At 37.2% G+C, this 19741-nt stretch overlaps 1 protein-coding gene across 4 annotated transcripts in view; it reads left to right on the forward strand.

Annotated features, from left to right (window-relative positions):
- Positions 1-19741, forward strand: part of SMAP1 (small ArfGAP 1) — a 93143-nt gene that overhangs the window by 15400 nt on the left and 58002 nt on the right. For all 4 annotated transcript variants that reach the window (XM_054629340.2, XM_054629342.2, XM_054629338.2 and 1 more), the window contains exons 2-4: positions 11610-11743; positions 12441-12526; positions 15489-15564. In XM_054629340.2, coding sequence (XP_054485315.1) covers positions 11610-11743; positions 12441-12526; positions 15489-15564 — 296 coding nt within the window. The remainder of the gene's footprint in view (positions 1-11609; positions 11744-12440; positions 12527-15488; positions 15565-19741) is intronic.

Consider the following 19741-nt stretch of genomic DNA (forward strand, 5'->3'; position numbering starts at 1 on the left):
AAGCACTGCTCAGCAATAGCTAAAACATTGGTGTGTTATTGACACTGATTTGGTCTCTGATTCAGAACACACCACGTAGGGCTTTCTATGAAGAAAATAAACTTCATCTCCACACAAACGAATATAGCAGAGAGGATTGGTACATGAAACAATCTGGCTGGTCATTATAGATGATTTCAGGATATTTCTACTGTCTAGAGGCTGAAATTTGGCACTTTACTTTGCCTGCTCATGGCTGCTGGAACAGGTGTATTTTTTGCTCAGTATAAACTGACTGGGTGGCCAGGCCCAGAGAGTGGTGAATGGAGTCACATCCATCTGGTCACTCATGGGGTACCCCAGGGCTCAGTCTTTGGTCCAGTCCTGTTTAATATCTCTATCAGTGATCTGGATGAGTGTCTTGAGTGCGCCCTCAGTCAGTTTACAGATGATACCAGGTTGGGTGGGGCTGTTGATTTGCTGGAAGGAGGCAGGAAGGCTCCACAGAGGAAACTCAACAGGGTCTATCCATGGGCTGAGGTCAGTTGTGTGAGAATCAACAAGGCCAGGAGCTGGGTCCTGCCCTTGGGTCACAACAATGCCCTGCAGTGCTACCAGCTGCCTGATGGAAGAGGACCTGGAGGTGCTGGTTGGCAGCAGCTGAACATGAGCCAGGGTGTGCCCAAGGAGGCCAGTGGCATCCTGGCCTCTATCAGCCACAGTGTGGCCAGCAGGAGCAGGGCAGGGATTGTGCCTCTTTGCTTGGCACTGGTGGGGCTGCACCTCAAATCCTGTGTCCAGTTCTGGGCCCCTCACTGCAAGAAACACACTGAGGTGCTGGAGTGAGTCTAGAGAAGGGCAGCAGAGCTGGTGAAGGGTCTGGAATGCAAGTCCTGTGAGGAACAGCTGAGGGAGCTGCAGGTTGTTTAGTGTCGAGGGGAGGATGCTAAGGGGAGCTCTAATCACTCAATCAGTTCTTTGAAAGGAGGTAGCCAGGTGAAGGTTGGCCCTTTATCCCAGGCAGCCAGTGCCAGGACAGTAGAAAGTGGCCTCGGTGCCAGGCAAGGTATAGATTAGATATTGGGGAAGATTTCTTCACTGAAAAGTTGGTCAGGCATTGGAACAGGCTGCCCAGCTCCACTGCCTGAAGTGCTGAATCATCATCATCCCTGGAAGTATTAAAGTGCAGGTAGACGAGGTACTTGGCCCTGTTTGGTTAATGGTGGAACTTTAAAATGTCTTTTCCAACCTTAAAGACTCTGATTCTATGGCTCTTGGATAAAGAAGCTTCAATCTCTGGTTTCTCTGCATCTTTTATCAAATTTAGTTGCTTGTTGGAGGGGTTATGGGATTTCATTTACCATCTTTGTTATGTACCAGAAAGCACATCCCTGGAGTCATTGGGGACTGCACAGAGCTTGTACAGTTTTGGAATGTTTATTTAAGGATCTCTTCAGTTATATTTGGGGAAAAATGTAAAGGAAAGCTGATTAATGCAATTGCTAGATAATGTCTCTGCTAGAGAAAGGTTCATTCTTGTTTATGGCAAACAGGCTACATGATAAGCCTGTCTGGCAAGCAAATCTTTTCTCTGAGGTTTTTGTCATAGTTAAAGGAAGAACTTTAATTACTGACTGAAGAGTTTTTTTTTTTTGAAGCAGGTGTTTATATAATCTTTGTCCTTTGCCTGGGTGTGCAGAGGGGTTATTACATCTTAACAGAGTAGTATAGGTTTATGAATTTCTTTTTCTTTTTAGTGATGCTTTTACTTAATGCTTAGCTATCAGCTTATGAAAACATTTTGTAAGAGCTCACTGTTGTCCATTTTCCTTTTATTTCTGCATATAAGAGGAATATAAATTGTAAACTTAAAACAGTGTTTTAGCATTTCCTTGCTGAAAAGGGAAGAATTGCAGTCAAGACCTGCTCCAGAAGCTTCCTACTAATACTGTAATACGCTACATAACCCTGACTTTTTTAGAAAGCACCAAATGCTGCTAACAGGAAATGACAGCTTGCACACCTTATTCTTGCAGCCTGAACTCTGACACAAGCAGTCTTTCTCTTCACGAGTGAGCAGGCAGGATAAAATTGGAGTGCTAGCCCTTAGCCAAATTGAAATTTTATTTCTGAGGCTGTTAGGTTATTGAATGTAGCAGGGCTGGCACCCCTGTCATCTCTGATATTTGGGGCACTGACTTTTCTTTCCAAAGGGTGCTGTAGCAGCCACCAGGCTGGTAGGAGTGCTGTGGCTGTGTCCTGTGCTTGTGTTCTCCTGTACAGTCACCAACACGGGCTCAGGCTGTCCAGGCGTGGTTGCCAGCCAAGGGTCAGGAGCTGCTCTGTTGACAGTTCAGAAGTTGATTATGATTCTGCTTACCTGACTTGTGTGGGGATGGGTGCAATCTGAGGTGTGAAGTACTTCCAAGTCAGGAATGCAGCCTTTGGGAGATGGTTTTAAATGAAGTTTCCTTGCAAAACACTCAGTTATGTTGATATTTTCATTGAAAATAAGTGTTCTAATGAGGTAGATGTTCTTTTTAAATTCTGTCATCTGATTCCTAAGATAAATAGGAGGTCTTTGGAGGGCAATTCTCAAAAAAAAAAAATCTCCTTTTTCTTGTAATTTACATGAGGAGGCATCAACTGTGTATTTGTGTATATAACTTTATGCTGAACTCTAAACATTGTATTTTATTCCACAACTTAGCTTTTATGTCCTATAGTCAACTAATAGTTGATAAAATTACTTTATTTTGGAAAAGGAATCCATTAATAAGGTGAAACAAAATTCTTTCATTTTGTCATCTTACTAGATTGCTTGTGCCAAACAGCTGTTAGACAAGAAAAAGACCTGTTCATTTCAAGAATAAACTGACATTACCTGTGTATCTCCAATAGCTAATGTAACCAACCAGTCCTCTGATTTACAAACTGCACTTGCATATTCCACACTAAATTTACTGTATAAAGCTGTTTGAAATTACTTGGATGCTTGGATGCATTCCAGAATTAAAGTTGCTGTTGTTAAAGCCACTTGATTTTGTGGCTTAAACATAGAATTGAAGGAACATTCGTGTCACTGTACTTCTTTTCTAGGTGAGGCTTGATACAACCCTTGACATTTCTTTGAAATGCTTTTAGCAATTTTTGATGCTACAGAGGCAAGTGAATAAGTGAGCTGAAGGAATAATTGAAACTGATATGTATTTCTCTGTCTGACTTACAGAGGTGGGACAGAGTTGTGCAGGGGAAGAGTTTAATTCATTATACTTCTACAGAGCCTATTTGGAGTTATGAAGAGATCTGCACTTAATGGGTTTTTTGATGGCTTTAATGAAAAATGGTTATCCAAACCAAAAGACAAACTTGCAGGAATTCTGTCCATGAAACTCTACTACCTATGAGACACTGGCTAAAAATAGCTAAGTAATGATTCTAAGGCTTCCCACTGTTCCTGCAGTATACCTTAAACCACATGAATCTAGCTGCTATTCAGCTGGGCTCTGGAACAGTGTGCTTGAGTTGTCTGCCTTCAGAACAATTTCATGCTGTTGAGTTTGACTTTCTTTAAAATATGAAAACAGCCTGTTAGAAACAGTTATTGTTCGAGCTCCTGTCATGCTTTTCTAAATGTGGTAAATTTTAAGTTCTCAAATTCTGGTCTTGACTCTCTGAACACAGGTGTACTGCACCAGCTGTGAGACTGCTAACAGCTACCATTTATGTCCTTTGTTGCCTCTGTTTATATAAAAAAGTATTTTGCTGCATACTTTGACACCTTAAAAGCACATAAAGACTGAGCTTGTGCAGTTTTCCCAGTCGTGGGTATGGAAATAAAGCAAGGAAACTTCTTTTACTGTAAAGGAAGTTATGGTTAATGTTGGAGTAGATGTGACGTGAGAACATGCTTCAGGCTATTTATTCTGTTTAATCAGAAACTAATTCAGTGGATCAGGTGATGAGTAAATAGTGCTTTATCAGTAGTCTCAAAAGACTTAAGGTTCAAGGGCCTTGAAGAATATTTCGTAGAATAAAGGTTCTTGTACTGTGGTTCTTACATGATTTCCTTTACTTCAAGATCTTTATGCAAGATCTTTTGTTCTTTCAAAGGTTTGCTTAATTCACAAAGTCTTTCAATGGACATTAACATTGCAATTAAGCTTTTCATCTTGGGGGTGGGTGGGTGCTGTTTTCTTGGAGGATTTGTTTCAATCCCCCACCCCATTGAGCCCAGGAGTCTGTCAATCAGAAATGGAGATAGTGGATCTCCCTTTTGTATGAAAAACTAAGCAACTGCCAATGAAATTAGTAAGACATGGTCTTTGAACCAACAGGATTAGACTGAAAAAGCATGATAGTAAATTATTTGTTTGGAGCATTTCAGTATTATTTTGATTTAATTGCTGTCTCTAATGTGTTATATTTTGAACAGAGAAACTTGGAGAAATCTTTCTAAGTTTTGCATTGTTCTTTTATTCTTCCCTGAGTAACCACTGGAGAAGTGACTGTTTTGTGTTGACTCTGATCTTCTTGTATTGAATTGAATTACATAAAATATAACTGCTGCTTACTTGTTTTCCTTCTTTTCTCTCTACCTGCTAAGAAAGGGTGCTTGTCTCCTGTTCACAATCTTTATTTGTATTTCAGCTTGGAGAAGTTAGATATTTTCTAAATTTATTCTTTCCTAACTTAATTGAAATCTCAAGTAGCAGAACACTTGAGCAGTATGAATTGGGTGTGGGAGTCATGCAAAGAGAGAGAGCATTGCATGGGTATGCTTGGATTGATGCAAATACTGAGGCTTTCTTTGGCCAAAAGTGATAGTTTTTGGGAACTGCTTAACAACCACTCGGGAAGAGTCAGGTGTGAGCATTTTCTTGTAGTTAATTCTCTGTTCCACAAGATGGAGCCAGTTCTTTGGGAAATCAAGTCTGTCAAACAGCAGCCAGATTAGGGGAAACAAATGAGAGTTAAAGTAACTTCACTGCACTTATGGGTAAAGGACAGGCAGGGTGCTGTTGAGAGAAAAAAGGAACTGTAGTCTGTCAGAAGTCTTGAAAGATGTTGTCCCAAGATAAATTTGCTACAGACAATATTAGAGATGCAAAGTTAGTACTCTGTTATGTGTAATTCTTGGCTTCCTTCCTTGTTGACTTTCTAACTCGTAACTGCAAGAATGTAAAGTGAAAACTAGCTTTGTGTTTATGTGCCTCTATCATACAAATCATATTTAAAACTAGTTTTGACAAGCTTTTTCATTTAAAACTTTGTCTCAAAACTTATTCGTTTCCTGGTAAGCTGGTTTTATGCACATATTGTAAAGGATTCAGAATTATTTGCTGAGATGTAAAGTGGTTGTCCTTCCCTTTAACAACACGTGTAAAATTGAAAGGCTTCATGATTGCTTTTTTCACTCCAATTCAGACCTCTGTGTTCTCTCTATAACTTAAGATGTTTCGTGGGAGGGGTCAGGACCTGTATTGAGCAAAAGGAGTGTTGCAGTATTAACTGCAGTTGCAGAAAGCTGAACAGACCGTGGGGGACTGATGGAAGGAAGGAAGGAAAATCTGAATTGGTGTAATGAGGAAAGCAGCCATCATCATTCGACTTGATAGTCAAATCTCCACTGAAATTATTCTTGCTCTTTAGTGGATGTCTCCCAGTTACATCATGTTCAAATACCTTTCATTTTCTTTTGCCTCTTTTTAGTTTGCTCTGGTCTCCACTGCTTGCTTTTTTTAAATTTCCTTTTTCCTTTTTTTTTTCCCTTTTTTTTTCCTAGCATGTTTGTGTGGCAGGTTCTCCCACTCTGGGCCAGTCTTGCCTGATAGTGTATAATATTTCTTGCTAATTCCTTACTGCAGGTGGAAGTTGAGTAGAAGACGGAGTGTTGACTGAGATGTTGAAAACAGTTAAAAAAACTTTTAACTAATCAAATGGGGAGCTAAAGCAATGTTTCACATTTCACACTGTATTGACTGCTTGGATTCATATACTGTCAGTACTGTTAGTTCACATTTTTTGTAATGGTGATGAAAGGACTTTTTCCTCAGCATTTTAAATGAACTGTACCATGTAAGCCTTGTTTTGTACCTGATGCAGTACTATGCATGTGCTATGCAAAATAAAACCTGAGCAGTTGGAGTAAAACTTAAATCTTGGACATATGAACACTAATGTACTTTGTGTTTTATTTCCTTTGAAAATGCACTATACCAGTTTCAGCATTAAAATTCCCATCATTATTCTTGCCCAAAGATGTTTGTCAGCTGTACTCACAAATAGATGGTTGAATTGTGTAGAAGTGCATTAGGAGGGTTTGTCAGCAATGTGTGAATTTTGATGGTGGCTTCTTCAATCAGCTTATTCTAAAATAGTGGAGCAGAACACATGGTCCTTTCTGAGTGAGTTAATGGGACCAGAGAAGAAAGTGATATTTGGGAGTACGTGCACAAACGTACGTATGGCTTTTTTTAAGCACGAGCAAGATATGAATCTAGTTTAAATAATATGGAGGAGAAATCTGTCATCAAAAATCGGATCCTGAAAAAAGGAAAGTGTGAGGGAAAAGTGGGAAAGATTTTGAAATATGTTGAGAGAAAAGCTTTAGCCTCACCAGAGAATATGTAAAAATGATGCCTTTTTCACAAAATTCACACTTTGATGTGCACTTTAGAATGAAAGAATGGCATGTGAGATTGGATAACATTTTTGGCAATTTAAAAATTGGCTTGAAATCAACTTATCTGAAGAGTTTTATCTAAAATTATGTAAATTGCTTTCAAGCTCTCTATGGCTTAAGTTTTAAACAGCTGAAGTTGGTTTTTGAAATGTTCACAGTTTTTTAATAGCTGTAGATATTTCTGTGAGTAGGGATAATGTGGGTTCCATACAATAGCTATAGTGGCATGGAAGTCTACTGTAACTAGAAGTAAACTCTCCAGGATTTTTCTTAAATTCATGAGTTACCTAAAACCTCTGAAAACTTAAAGATATAACAGGCTACATTGTTCCTTGATGGCTAAGTATTTATTTCCTTCTTAGGGCCCAGATGGTCTCTAATAAAGGACTCCTTAAATACCATAAATATGTCACAGTTAATGCTGTTTCTGTGCACCTGATTGAATTCTAATACATATTTGTGATGTCCCTTTGGTCATTTGGGGTCTCACGTCCCTGACTCTTCCCTCCTGGCCTCTTGCCCACTCCCTGCCTGCTGGGTAGGGATGGAAAAGCAATCCTTGACTCTGCAAGCACTATCCAGCTGTAGCCAAAGCATTACAGTTACCAAGACTGTTTGGTCACAAATCCAAAGCATATCTCCATAGGAGCTGCAATGCAGCAAGTTAACTCCATCCCAGCCAAGCCCAGTATTGGGAAATGTTGCTTGTTTTTCATTTAACATGTAAGAGCCAAGACTCCAAATTAATTTTTGTGAAGCTATGGGTCAAATCCACCTTTCTGTTTAGCACTTACAAGAAACTTGCACGTGTATTGTGTTTAAATTTCCAGTCAAAATTCATCATTCCTTTTTATGAAGACAACTGAATTGCAGTTGTCAGTAAGACTAAATACACACAATAAACCTTGTGCACATCAAAAAAATAACCTCGTTATTTTAAGGATTCTTTAAATTGTATGTGACCTAATGTATTCAGGAGCTTGTCATGATTTCTCTGGAAGACAGCACACACCTTCATAGCCACTGGCTAAGAAAAGAACTGAAATAGGAATTTAGGTCTAAGCAGTAAATGATGTATAGAAATATGGCAAAGAAAGTTTAGCATGAAGAAAAAGAAAATTTATTCTTCTCTTGGAAGCAGCAATCTGTCTTTGGGTTGCTGGAGTTTATTCCTTTGCTCAGCTGGGCAGTGTTCCAGGGACTTCACAGTATCCTAGTATATAGTCTAGTATAAATATTGGTCATTTTCAGTCCTATGGCTTTTTTCCTAAAATTAACTTTAGTAAAGGATAAAAGAGACTCAAAATATTTTCAAGCAGTTGTCTAGATCTTAGATGACTGAAGAAGTAACTTTATTTTTATATTGGAGTGGTGCAGCAAGCTGCTGAAGTGCACATTGGCACTTCTAGTAAAAATTCAAATGGCTTTTAGAAGAACAAAATTACAATTCTATTAAAACTTACATCAAACGTGGCAAGCATTTCATGTTATTATTGGCTGACTGAAGTTGCAGTGTACAGTGCAGTTCTAGGTAGGTAAGGTCACATTACTAATGACATGCAAAGTTGTTTTAAACAGTATAAAATAACAGTCATCAAGATTCTTGATGTCCAGTCTTCATTTCTGAAGCCAAATAGCCATCTTTTTAATTGGCTAGCCATTGTAAGCAAAAATATATACAGCAGTTAAACCAGGTTACTCTTGAAAATTTTTCTAAAGGAAACCAAATGTATCTTTAAGAACCCAACAAAAAGAAACCTGTAAATATTTCTATTAGTGCAAAATATTTACTGTGTACAGAAATAAGGATCCTGACTTCATATAGAATTGAAAAAACTGTAAATTGTTTATTGAATCGCTCTGAATTACTGTTGAACATTTTTCACACAGAAAGGTTTGCAGCCTAGGCTTTAGTTGACTGGTTATGTCAAGCATAGTTGGTCTTGTCTAGTGCTTAACTGTGGTTATGATTGATTTGGATTAATGAAAACATTTTTCATTTGAAGTGTTTAATAATGCATATTGTCATTACTCGGAATTAAATTCAGAGGTTTCCCATGAATATTTTTGTCTGGCCTCAGGTTTGCCTGTTATTCCACTGTTTAATTTGTTCCTTCATTGCTTAAACATATTTGATTTCCAAAATTTATTTCATAAATAAGTACTAATAAATGAAATTGGAGCTTTTGGGAAAATACAAAACTACTCTTTTCTAGGAGAAAGCCATCTACTTCAAAAGTTGTATTACTTTTTGTTAACAAAGTTTTGTTAATGAAGTTTCAATATTTTAACTACAATTAATAATCTCTCTCTTAATTTATTTAGACTTCAGTCATGTCAAATCCTCCTTATGGTCTTGTCTCATTAATGTAGAATTTACCTGTCTGGGATCTCCAGTACCCGAATAGTAGGAAATTCATGTGATGTGTAGTTGTACAAACTCATCCGTGGTAAAAAGTTCATAGTGGTTGTGTAAACACCCTATAGGGATAGAAACTTGGACAGCATACAGGTACTACAGTTAAACCCCTTGTGTCCCTGTAGTAACCTGTTCAAAACTGGCTCCAGTTTTCAGAAGACACATGGGTTATACTTCAAGGGGGAAACTGCAGAAGCTGTTGGGTACACAAGACTTTATCTTACCTATTTCTAAACTGTCATGGCTAGATGAATCTTTTGTATAAACTGAGGTACTTGATCTCCCTTAGTGGAATGGCTGTGAAGGTTTTTTAATTAAGTTTCTTCTGGTGCTCTATTTTAGCTGAAACTTGATTAATAGGTTGAGGCAAATGACCTGCAAAACTCTATCCTGGAGCACTAAAACTAAAAGTGGTATAAATTTTAAGTGAGGCCTTCCCATAATATAAATCTACCAAGTGTAAGAGTATTTTGTGTCTGTAGTGTTTTATAGGGGGAAATAAAAAGGCAGATCAATAGGTTGCTAGTTGTTGTAGTATTTAAGACACATTGCAAACAGTCTCACCATTCTTACCTGACTAGTAGTAGTTGTAATGTAAAATTGTCATATGGGAAAAAATGTGTTAGGTGGGTGAGTAATTCCTAGATCTTTTGACCCTTGAAATCTAATTTTATGATAGTAGCACTTATTTGAAGGCTGCCAGTCATTTTAATGATGATGGTCTTAAAGGTCAAGCAGTGGACATCAAGTGCTCTGACTTTTTGAGATATTGAGTAAGATAAATTAAAAGCTAGGTGATTACCCAAAATATTGCTAGTATTTCCACTAGTAAGAGTAATGCTTCTTGCAGCAAATGTGGGGATCTGTGAATGTGTCTTGGGATTTTCAAATACTGGTTCTAAAGAATGGAGTCTGACTGAAAGGATTTCTCCCATTTCCTTGTTTTGGCTATTGCTTGAACAGTGCTTAAACACTACCAGAGCTTTTCTTTTCTTGTTCTGTTCCCCAGAGTTTAAAGGCTGAGTGGGTGGGCAGGACATGCAGCTGAGATGTCTGCTGACTGGAATTGATGATTCTATGCCATGTGATAAAGTGCTCAAGCAACAAATGCTCAAGGAAAGGAAGAAAGGACAATTTGGTTTTAGTGGTGTCCAAAACAAGTGTTGTGGGTGCTGAAGCACAGCTTTCTAGGAAGTGGCTGGAGAGCTGCCTGGCCATGGGAAGTAATGAAGAAATCCTTCCTTCTCTTTTTCCCCCCTTTTGTCTGTGATTTTTGCTTCACTTACAAGTGAAGCAGTCTTCACTTGCAGACTGTTATCTCAGTCTGCAAGTCTTCTCACCTTCCTGCTCTTTTCTCCCTGTCCTGTAGGAGAGGAGAGTGAATGAGCAGCTCCATGGGTGTTTGCCAGCTCAAACCAACACAGTCCTAAGCAAAAGATCAGGAGAGGGAAGCATGGAGCTCTTCTGTAGGTCCCAGGAAAGTGTTCATACAATATATTGATATTGAAATGCAAACAGCTGCAGTTGCAGGAGTGGTCTGAGGGCACATTTGTCATACAAAAGCAGAAGAAAACTGCTTGAAATGTTTTCCAACTCTTCAATATACCTTCTTGCTTTTGATGGTAATTATTTAATCTTTTAACTCCTTAGAGCTCAGAACGAGATGGACTTCAAAGTAGTACTTTTAACAGTGGTGATGTACAGAGCTGGAATAAAATTCTATAAATGTGTTTAATTAGAGAATGAATAGTAGTTTCAAGAGAAAAATCCTAAGTGTCAATGTGATAATTCAGGCCAGCATACTTTAACTGTCTCAAAATGCCAGCGCAGTTGAGAAACAATAGTGGTTAGTAAATCAGCCTGATTCTGTTAGAAAATCCATTTGGCTGTAAATGGTAGTTTAGAAATCAAGGGTACTGAACAAAATCAGTTTTCCACATTCTTAAAAGGATATTTTTATCAGCTGGTTTTGCAAATCTCTGTGTAAGCATTTCCTAAGAGCTTGTGTACTACTGTTGTAGAGCCTATGCTATATGAGGTATTTGTTGCGTTAATACTAGATTGCCCGGCAGTTAATTTCAATTTAAGTAGTGATGCATGTCTTAAGAAGCTTTTAAATGGAAAAAAAGGGAAAAAAGGAGCAACTTCTGCTTCTTGTGTTGATGCTTCATCTGAGGCATAGCTGTAAAGATTATTCAAGATGCAAGCAAAAATCTTATTGCTAGTAAGTGAACTTTATAAACTCTATTTATTGTATTGTTTTGGAGGTGGGGAGATGGACACAGCATACACTTTCTGGATAAATCTGACTAGTTAATGTTTTGTGACATTATTTAGAAGTAGAAATCTGTGAATAAAATTGTTAACACTGGAAATTGTTAAAAGTGACAGATATTCTAGAGAGGCAGAGGTGAGCCTTTATTCAAGCCTGTTCATTCATCTTGTCAATATAGAATTATGCTAGACAAAATCCTCACAGTATATGGAATTTTGAAAAGAATTTATTTATTTCCTCATTCCTTTTAGGACCAAGATGGGCTTCCTGGAACACTGGTGTTTTTATCTGCATCAGATGTGCTGGAATACATCGAAATCTTGGGGTTCATATATCAAGGGTCAAGTCTGTCAACTTGGATCAATGGACACCAGAGCAAATACAGGTAGAATATCTTCAAATATGTTTCCAGTTTGGAAGGTATATCAGGAGTACTTCTGTAAGGATTTGCATTTATCATGATGCCCTGCTTACGTGTTTTACAATCCTATTGGCTTTTGCATGAATCATATTTCTACTGTAGTGAGCCTAAGTTCATAAAACTCACTTCAGAAGTTGGTTTACCTCTCATTTCATTTTAGAAGTGTATTCGACCTTATTCCAGGGACTCCGCAAGCTACTTCTTGGTTGTATCTGTAGAAAAAGTGTTGTAAGCCTTTTTAGTAAGTGTCAGGACAGTAGCACTCACATATCTGTGTGATGCCTGGTTGTGTTCTTTTGGTGTATCAAGCTCTGAGTCTTCCAGGTATGCTTGAAGCCTCTTCCTGCCATCAGGCAAATTTTATTACTCTTTGTCTTCCTGGTCTGAAGAGCCATCCTGAGAGATCAAAGCTTGTCTTTCCCTGGATGGGTTGGTTTACACTGCAAACCAACCAAAAGGATCCGTGTTGCTTTGTCCATCACGTCTGGGCAGGCAGCCCTCCTGTGCCGTGCTCGTATCTCCCAAGACCTATGGCAACAGGGAGCTCTCCAAGTTAAAAACTTGTAATGGCATTTAAGCACTCCACAGTAGCATTCTGACTGTTTCAGAGTTTAAACTATTGACAGACATGAACTAACTGTTTTCTACCACTTTTCCCTAGTGCATGCAGGAAATGGGAAATACTAAAGCAAGACTACTCTATGAAGCTAATCTGCCAGAGAACTTCCGAAGACCTCAAACAGATCAGTATCCTTTTTGTTTGGGCTTTCACATTGAAATGACTTCTAATGCAATTGAGATGTTATGACTGTTTCAAGGAACTGCTACATTTGTCAGCTTATGTTATTTATTTCATTGATATTGTTGTATAAGAAATGACAGTGGAAGTTGAGAACAGTTCAGAAAAGATTTAAATTACTTCAGTCATAGTAAATCTACTTTGTAATGAGATTTGGCAAGCACCATTTATTTTTGCTTTCAGAGGAGGTGACTTCATAAATTCCCTGTATGTAGAAAGTTAGAGTGATACTGGAGAGCTCTTGAATATTTTCTTTGTCTTGAGTAACTGCCATCTGAAGTTTAGAAGCATTTGATCAGGAAATAATGAGCTGAATGGTACAGTAAAATAAGCCATTGCATCTTACTCCAGTGAAGCATGGATTTCTCTCTAGGTGACTACCATGGAAATACATAAATAAACCCAAGCTCTCTCAGGGCCACCAGTTGTGTTTGTGTGTGGTTGTCACTGTGTACCTGGACAGGAAGGGTTGGAAGAAAAGCAGTCTGCTGGCAATAAATAACTTTTCTCACTAAATACCTTTACTGAATCACTAGGATAATGTATAATGGCATTAATTTAGGTCTGGGGTTTTTTTCTTGATTTAGTGAAGTTACTCCATAGGTAGGATTTGCTTCACCTGATCTTATTGTAACTCTTTAATTATAATGAAATCCTAAACACCTACTCTTGTGTGAGCTGAGTCTTCCCCCAGCTACAGGAGCTGATAAACAGACTTAGTTGTAACTTGATCTTAATTTGCTATATACAAAGATGATTCTGGTTCTTCTGTTTATTAGATGCTACACTTGATATGTTATAACAGAAGACTTTTTTTTCCTTTGGAAGAGTTAGACTTGTTAAAAAATGCACTTGAGCAAACAGATACTTTTTTCATATTCTAGAAGCTTTTGCATTAAACATACATCCTCATAAAAAAAGAATCAGATAGCACCATAGTATTCCAGCTGTAATATTCTGTAACTTTATTTTAGCCATATGATTGAAATATTTTGACTAAAACTTACTCAAAAATGGAACTTGAAGATTTTTTTTTTTTTTTTTGCTGCAAGTAACTTAAATTCACTGGTGCTACTGCAGGAGAAGTAATAATGCTTTAACCTTTTCTTGTCAGATCAGACCAAAAGTCTAATCTTTAGACTTTCAAAATATTTCTTTTTTTCACACTGTATGCCTTGAATCAATTACATACCCTTTTGAATAGTTGTGGACTAACTGGTGGACTTTGTCAACTGAGTATACTTCATTGCCTGTGTTTTCTTTATTAACACTGTATTGCCATGAGAGGTGATTGTAACAATTTCTGATTTATTTCTCAATTTTCGCATAGCTTTGGCAGCTACTTACCTACTTGGCATTCATGACAAGCTGTTGTGTTATGGATGTTTTTTGCCTTTTTTATTTCCCCATTGTACCACTACAAAATAGTAGTGATGCTTAGTATGTCATCAGTGTTCTGCTTGTGAATATTCTTATATTCTGAACATTCTTTTGGATAAATGTTGAAAATATTTTGCATGTAATGATCAATTTTGTATATGTTCATCTATATTAGTGTTTAACTTCCTATAATATGCTTCTGGTTTTATACTCTTAATATACTTCTAGTTTTAATGTAGTAAAGTGGACACACAGGAGGAATCTGCTGAAAATTTCCTGCTAAAGATCCCTCCTCATTTCTGCTTCTTAATCACAAGAGTGACCTTTCTAAGCATTTTTTTTCCTTCCCTGGTACTTGGCAGGGATGCTGTAGTATAGGAACTAACTTTTAGGATCATTGTGGATTTTTTTTTCTTTGTATGAAAGATTTTTCCTATTGAAAGATGTTTTTTCCAGCAACAATAAATTTTTTCATCCTATTAGTACTAAGCTGTACCTTCAAAGTGCTCAGGATGCCCTTTGCAATTTATATCTATTTGGAAAGAGTTAGAAAGCAGTATTTTGATTTTTGTAATTTTTATGAAACTGTCTTCAGGTGACATTTGCATACTGTTTGAAACTATGATTTTTGACAATATAATTTGATGCACAGAATGAAGGGACTGAGTGCTCTGAATTCAGTGTTAATCTTAAGACACAGTATGTGGAGCTAAGAGTATCTTTCCATCAATTGAGGAAAAATGCTTTGGAAGTTTGAGGCAATGGGTCTGAGCTTCCACAGTTGCAGTATCAGTTTTTGAATGGATAATCACATTGCTGGAGAAAGTAGTTAAAATTTATTCTTCAGATCCTAGAGAGTCAGCTTTACTAAATGTAAAGTATTCACACTGCTTTGGATGAGCTGCTTTATGAAGCTGAGAGAGTAATTGAGGAAAACAACTGACTGTCTTTTTTGCATTTGAGCTACTGAGTTGTTAGTTCTGGTTTCCTACAGCAACATGCTTGCTGCTATTTCTATCTTTGATTCAAAATCTTTTTATCATTAGTTGTTTTGGCTTTTTTTCCCCTTCCACAGGGGTATTTGTTTTAACAGGAGACTCTCATAGAGGACTTGGTGATCTCAGAGAAGTGTTTATGATCAGCATTTGATAAATGGTATATATATATAACATGCAAGTCAGAGAACAGGTACATACATTTCACCTTTTTTATAAAGAGAAAAGTACTTTTCCCCAAGTTAAGATGGTAAACTATAATTATTTACCATATATGAGTACCATTGTTTAAGTATTTTCAGTCCTACAGCCATGTATAATAAAATAAATACCAGGTGACAATGTCCTAATTGTGAAACCCTGAGTTACTTTTACTCTATCTTTTTCATACTGTTTTCTTAAGAGATTAAACTGATTAATTTTGTGTAGTACAAAGAAGCTCACTTTGGGCACTGCAGCAGCAGTTGTTCTGTGTAGAGTGGTTGATGTTACTATTTATATGAATGCATATTTTCCTTAAACTAGCTACTTCCAGAGCTGTGGAATTTTTCATCAGGGATAAGTATGAAAAGAAGAAATATTATGATAAAAATGCAGTTAATGCCTTCAATGTAAGTAAACACTTTAACCAAGAATTGTCACTTTGGTTTTGAAAGCTATGTAAGAGAAATGTAGTGAACATTATGCATGTTAAAATGTCTTCTACATTTGAAAACCTTTTGACTCAAAGTGCTGTTTTCTCTGTCTTTTGAAGACTATTCCTAGGTTCCATAAATTTTACCTCTGTTGTCTATTACATTTATATTAGCAAAGCATTATGATCCAACAGGTTTTATGATCCTTTATTTTGTGGTTTTCACTCATGGGTATTTCTTTAACAGTACCGTTTGAGTCTTTTTTATTTATCTTTTTCCATATTACAGGGGTAAGATAGGATTGCTATGTATGGTGACATGGTCTTCCCTCATTCTCTGTAAACCTTGATGAGAAATCCTAGGGTGTTTTGAGCCCTTCTGCTGAATTCCAGGCTGTTGCTTGTGTTGAGATGCACTGTAGTAGCAAACACAGGCAGTATGATGAGCCTGCTGTTAAATCCTGTAGCTGTGTGTTCATTACTGTAAGTTAGGGAGTGCTTCTCCGGCAAAGGAGTTTGGAGAATTTGAACCTTTACTGAAGTTCAGTCTTCTTAGGTTTCTTTCTTTGTTTTTTGATACATCTGTTTCTGGGATACATCATCTAGTTCATACATTTTTCATTATATAGTTGTATTTATGCTTAAACATACACAGCTATGTACCTGCTTTATTTAAGCATGGCCTAGCACATAGCTTTACTACTCTGCCTTAATAGGCAGTGAACTTTTACAGGGACAAGTTGCAAGTGTAGGTTAAAAGCATGAGAGTTTATGCTGCATTTCCCATTTGAGAAAATGGATCTTTGAATGATGGTTTCGTTTTAGAAGGGTAAAAAAAGCAAACCTGGGAAGTAGAAAAGAGTATTTCAATAAGTACTGCTGAAATGGGGGAAAATTGCTTCTCTTAAGATGTAAGATATGATTCTGGTTTGAATTACAAATTGGTTACCCTTCTTTACTTTTATTCCAAAATATAAAGTAGGAAGAAGAGTTTAAAATTATACTTCCTTAAAAAGTTTTTAAGACACTCATCATCTTTCTAAACAGAGAACCTTGGTGTCTAATGTAGCAGTTCACTCCTGCCTTAATATGTTTGAAGGAGTAATTAGCTTTATCATATTGCAGAGTAAGATAAATCACTTACCTGCCATAGCAGCAAGGATAGAATCCAGACAAGCTGAAGAGATACATATGTGTTACTGCTGAGTACTTTCTTCCCACTTGGGCTTTTCTTTCCTTGACTAGTTTAAATGCTGTAATCTTTCTGGGAACAAAATCTGATCATACAGTATTTTAGCAATAGATGAGTTGTACACATTGAGTCACCTGTGTTTTTTGAAGACCTCAAGGCATCAGGTTTAAGGTGGACAATCTGTAGTCACAGTTGTGGCAGATGCTAAAGTACACCATAGTAAATGAGCTGCACTGGCGTAGCACCTGCGGTTGTTGTCTGATGCTTGTGCTGGGTTATCCTCCCTGGCTCTGGCCCTGGCCCAGCTCATGTGTGCCTGTAGTGCTGCAGCTGGTGTCCAGTGATTGTCTTTCTTCTGGGTCTGGGCCTGACAAGGAAGAAGAAGAAAAAAAGCAAAGTTGAGCCTCTATTCTACTTGTCCGGTACTCTGCATTTCTGTTCTTCTGGAAAATTTCTTTACTGTACTTACATTTGCAGAGAGCATCTTGTACCCTATTTTTAATCAAAATTAGTATTCTTGGTGGGACACATGAGCTTTTTAGCACACTTTTTGTTACCACCTTTGAAATGGAAATGCCTTCACCTTGGATTAAGACTAATTTAAGTTAGAGATGCATACATACATTGTCTTTTCTTAAAATGAATCCCTTCTAGGTATAAGCAGATGATACAGAAGTGCAGAAAGAGGGTTGCAATGCCTGAGGGTCACTTTCCTTAATGTGGTACTTTCACTGAGGTGTCATATGAAAATTTAAGGGGCTTTCCCAGATTCCATCCACATTGCAAGTTGCTCGTGGTAAAAGCTTTCCATACCATAAAAGTTGTTTTGAATAGATTATTTTAAAACATGCAATACAGTATTTCTCTTAGTGTCATTTTGGTGGGTTCATAAGCTTTTCAAATTTGTCTTCCAGTACATCTCTGTGAATTCTGTATGTTGTGTGTTGAAGCCCAGGAGTATATATCAAGGTTCAGTTGTTGACTGTCAGGATTCATTTGTTACAATGAGTTACAAATATCTTTTTTTGCAAATCTTCTATTTTATTATTCTTAAGTATATAAGATCTTTTGTTCTCTGACAAGACTGTTGCATTACTAAGTTTGATTTTTAGAGTTGCACAGTATAATAACAAAATTAGGTAGTGCAGAGGCCAGTAGTGCCATGGAGACTAAAAATATGCAAATATGATTTTTTTTTTCATGGTTCACTAAAAAGTGATGAAGGATAAAGCTATGGGCAAAAAAAGCATCTGTGATTTTATTGGCTAGTTACATTTTAAATAGAATAGTGCATTGAAGTAGAAATCAAATATACATTAGAATAATCTAATGCTGATTGAAAGCAACTGGACTTTAAAATCTTTTAAATCTACTAAAATGCATATTATCTCAGAGTTTTCTGATGCGGCATTTTTGGAAAAATGTGAGATGCTTGTTCTGTATCACTGTTCAGGACTAAATGTGTGGTATAATTTTCTCAGCTGTTTTAAGTGGGTTATCAGTAAATAGTTACTCTCATTTTCTTGCTTAGACCCAGTGCAGGCTTGTGGCTAATTTATAGAAAGACCCCAGAGGCTAATACCTTGGAACAATGGATGTATGTTTGTCCTGTGAATAACACATGAGATGTGATATTGTTTATTGGAAAGAACTGGTTTTGTTCTTTGAATAATCAGCTTAGGAGCAGCAATAGCTGTTGGCAAGTAAATGTATTTTAAATGTCTCCAGCATAATACTATTGTCCTGGAATCAACTTCTGCTAGACCTCATTCTCAATTTTTAGGCATACATAAGCTATGAATGATGTAAAGTATAGCATAGAATCCAATAAATCCAACTTCAAATAGCAGTGAAACAATTAGGGCATCTTTATAAATGGTGCATCCAAGATACAGGAACAAGAACAGTTTCCTGTGCAATATGCTGTGCTTTTTGACTTCATTTATTCTTGAAAGCTTCTTAAATGTAGGTGGGAGCTTGCATTGCTTCTGTAGCTAGCAACAGACAGTTGCCATAGGTCAAGTCACAGGAGGTGATTTTGGGTGATAAAACTATCCTTCAGGTAGTACAGACGTGAAACTGGGAATACCGTTCCACTTCGGAATTGGACGTGATCATCACTTTGCAGCACCTGCAAATCCTTTTATATTCGTCATAGGGGTTTTTTGGTACCCAGCAATCCTAGAACTAAAGGGTAAAGCATGCAGAACAGTTTCATCTATAACCACCTTAGTCCTGAAGACTGTTAAACCTTGTCTTTGCTTTGGACTCTCATTAGACTCCCTATGCTCCTTCCGTTTGTCTCCCAGAACACTCTTTAAGAGCACAGCTTGCAATTACATAAACACCTTTCCCCAAGAATCTGAACTTGTATGCTTAAATAAATGACTTGGACTTTTTCAGAATGGTTGCAGTCAATATAAGTGAAGCAAATATGAGCCATGGAGAAATGCTCTGGAGTGTGGGGTTTTATGAAAGTAATGTCTGAACAGAATATTCATCTTGACTGACAGTCTCTGTATTGAGAGCCAAATATTTACCAGAGCTATGCAACTGGTTATGTGGAGGAACAGTTATTAATGAGGTTCATGATCTTAGTGGCCAAGAGAAGTGGCAAGTCCTTGTTTTAGGTTTTGTGGAGTTACTAAGGATCTTCCAAACTTACAGGCCTAGAGGACTTCAGCTTTGAGGTAGATGTTTACAGTTTATCAATAAATAAAAAGGAAATGTGTAATTTTTAGAACAAAGCTTCCAGAAAGAGTAAAATCTGTCTAGAAAATTCTGTTCTAGAATATGCAGTAAAACTGCTGGGGTTATTCCTAGAGATGCAGGACTGCACTAAAGAAGTTTTTTCTGGTTCACAACCCCAATAATTGAATTTGACACTATCTATATGCTGCTAAGTTAAAAGTTTACTAAAGTTGCACAGAGATTCAGAAAATCAAGTTTGAAGCAGTCATAC

Source organism: Agelaius phoeniceus, chromosome 3 (assembly GCF_051311805.1).
Source record: "Agelaius phoeniceus isolate bAgePho1 chromosome 3, bAgePho1.hap1, whole genome shotgun sequence".
NCBI classification, from domain to species: Eukaryota; Metazoa; Chordata; class Aves; order Passeriformes; family Icteridae; genus Agelaius; species Agelaius phoeniceus.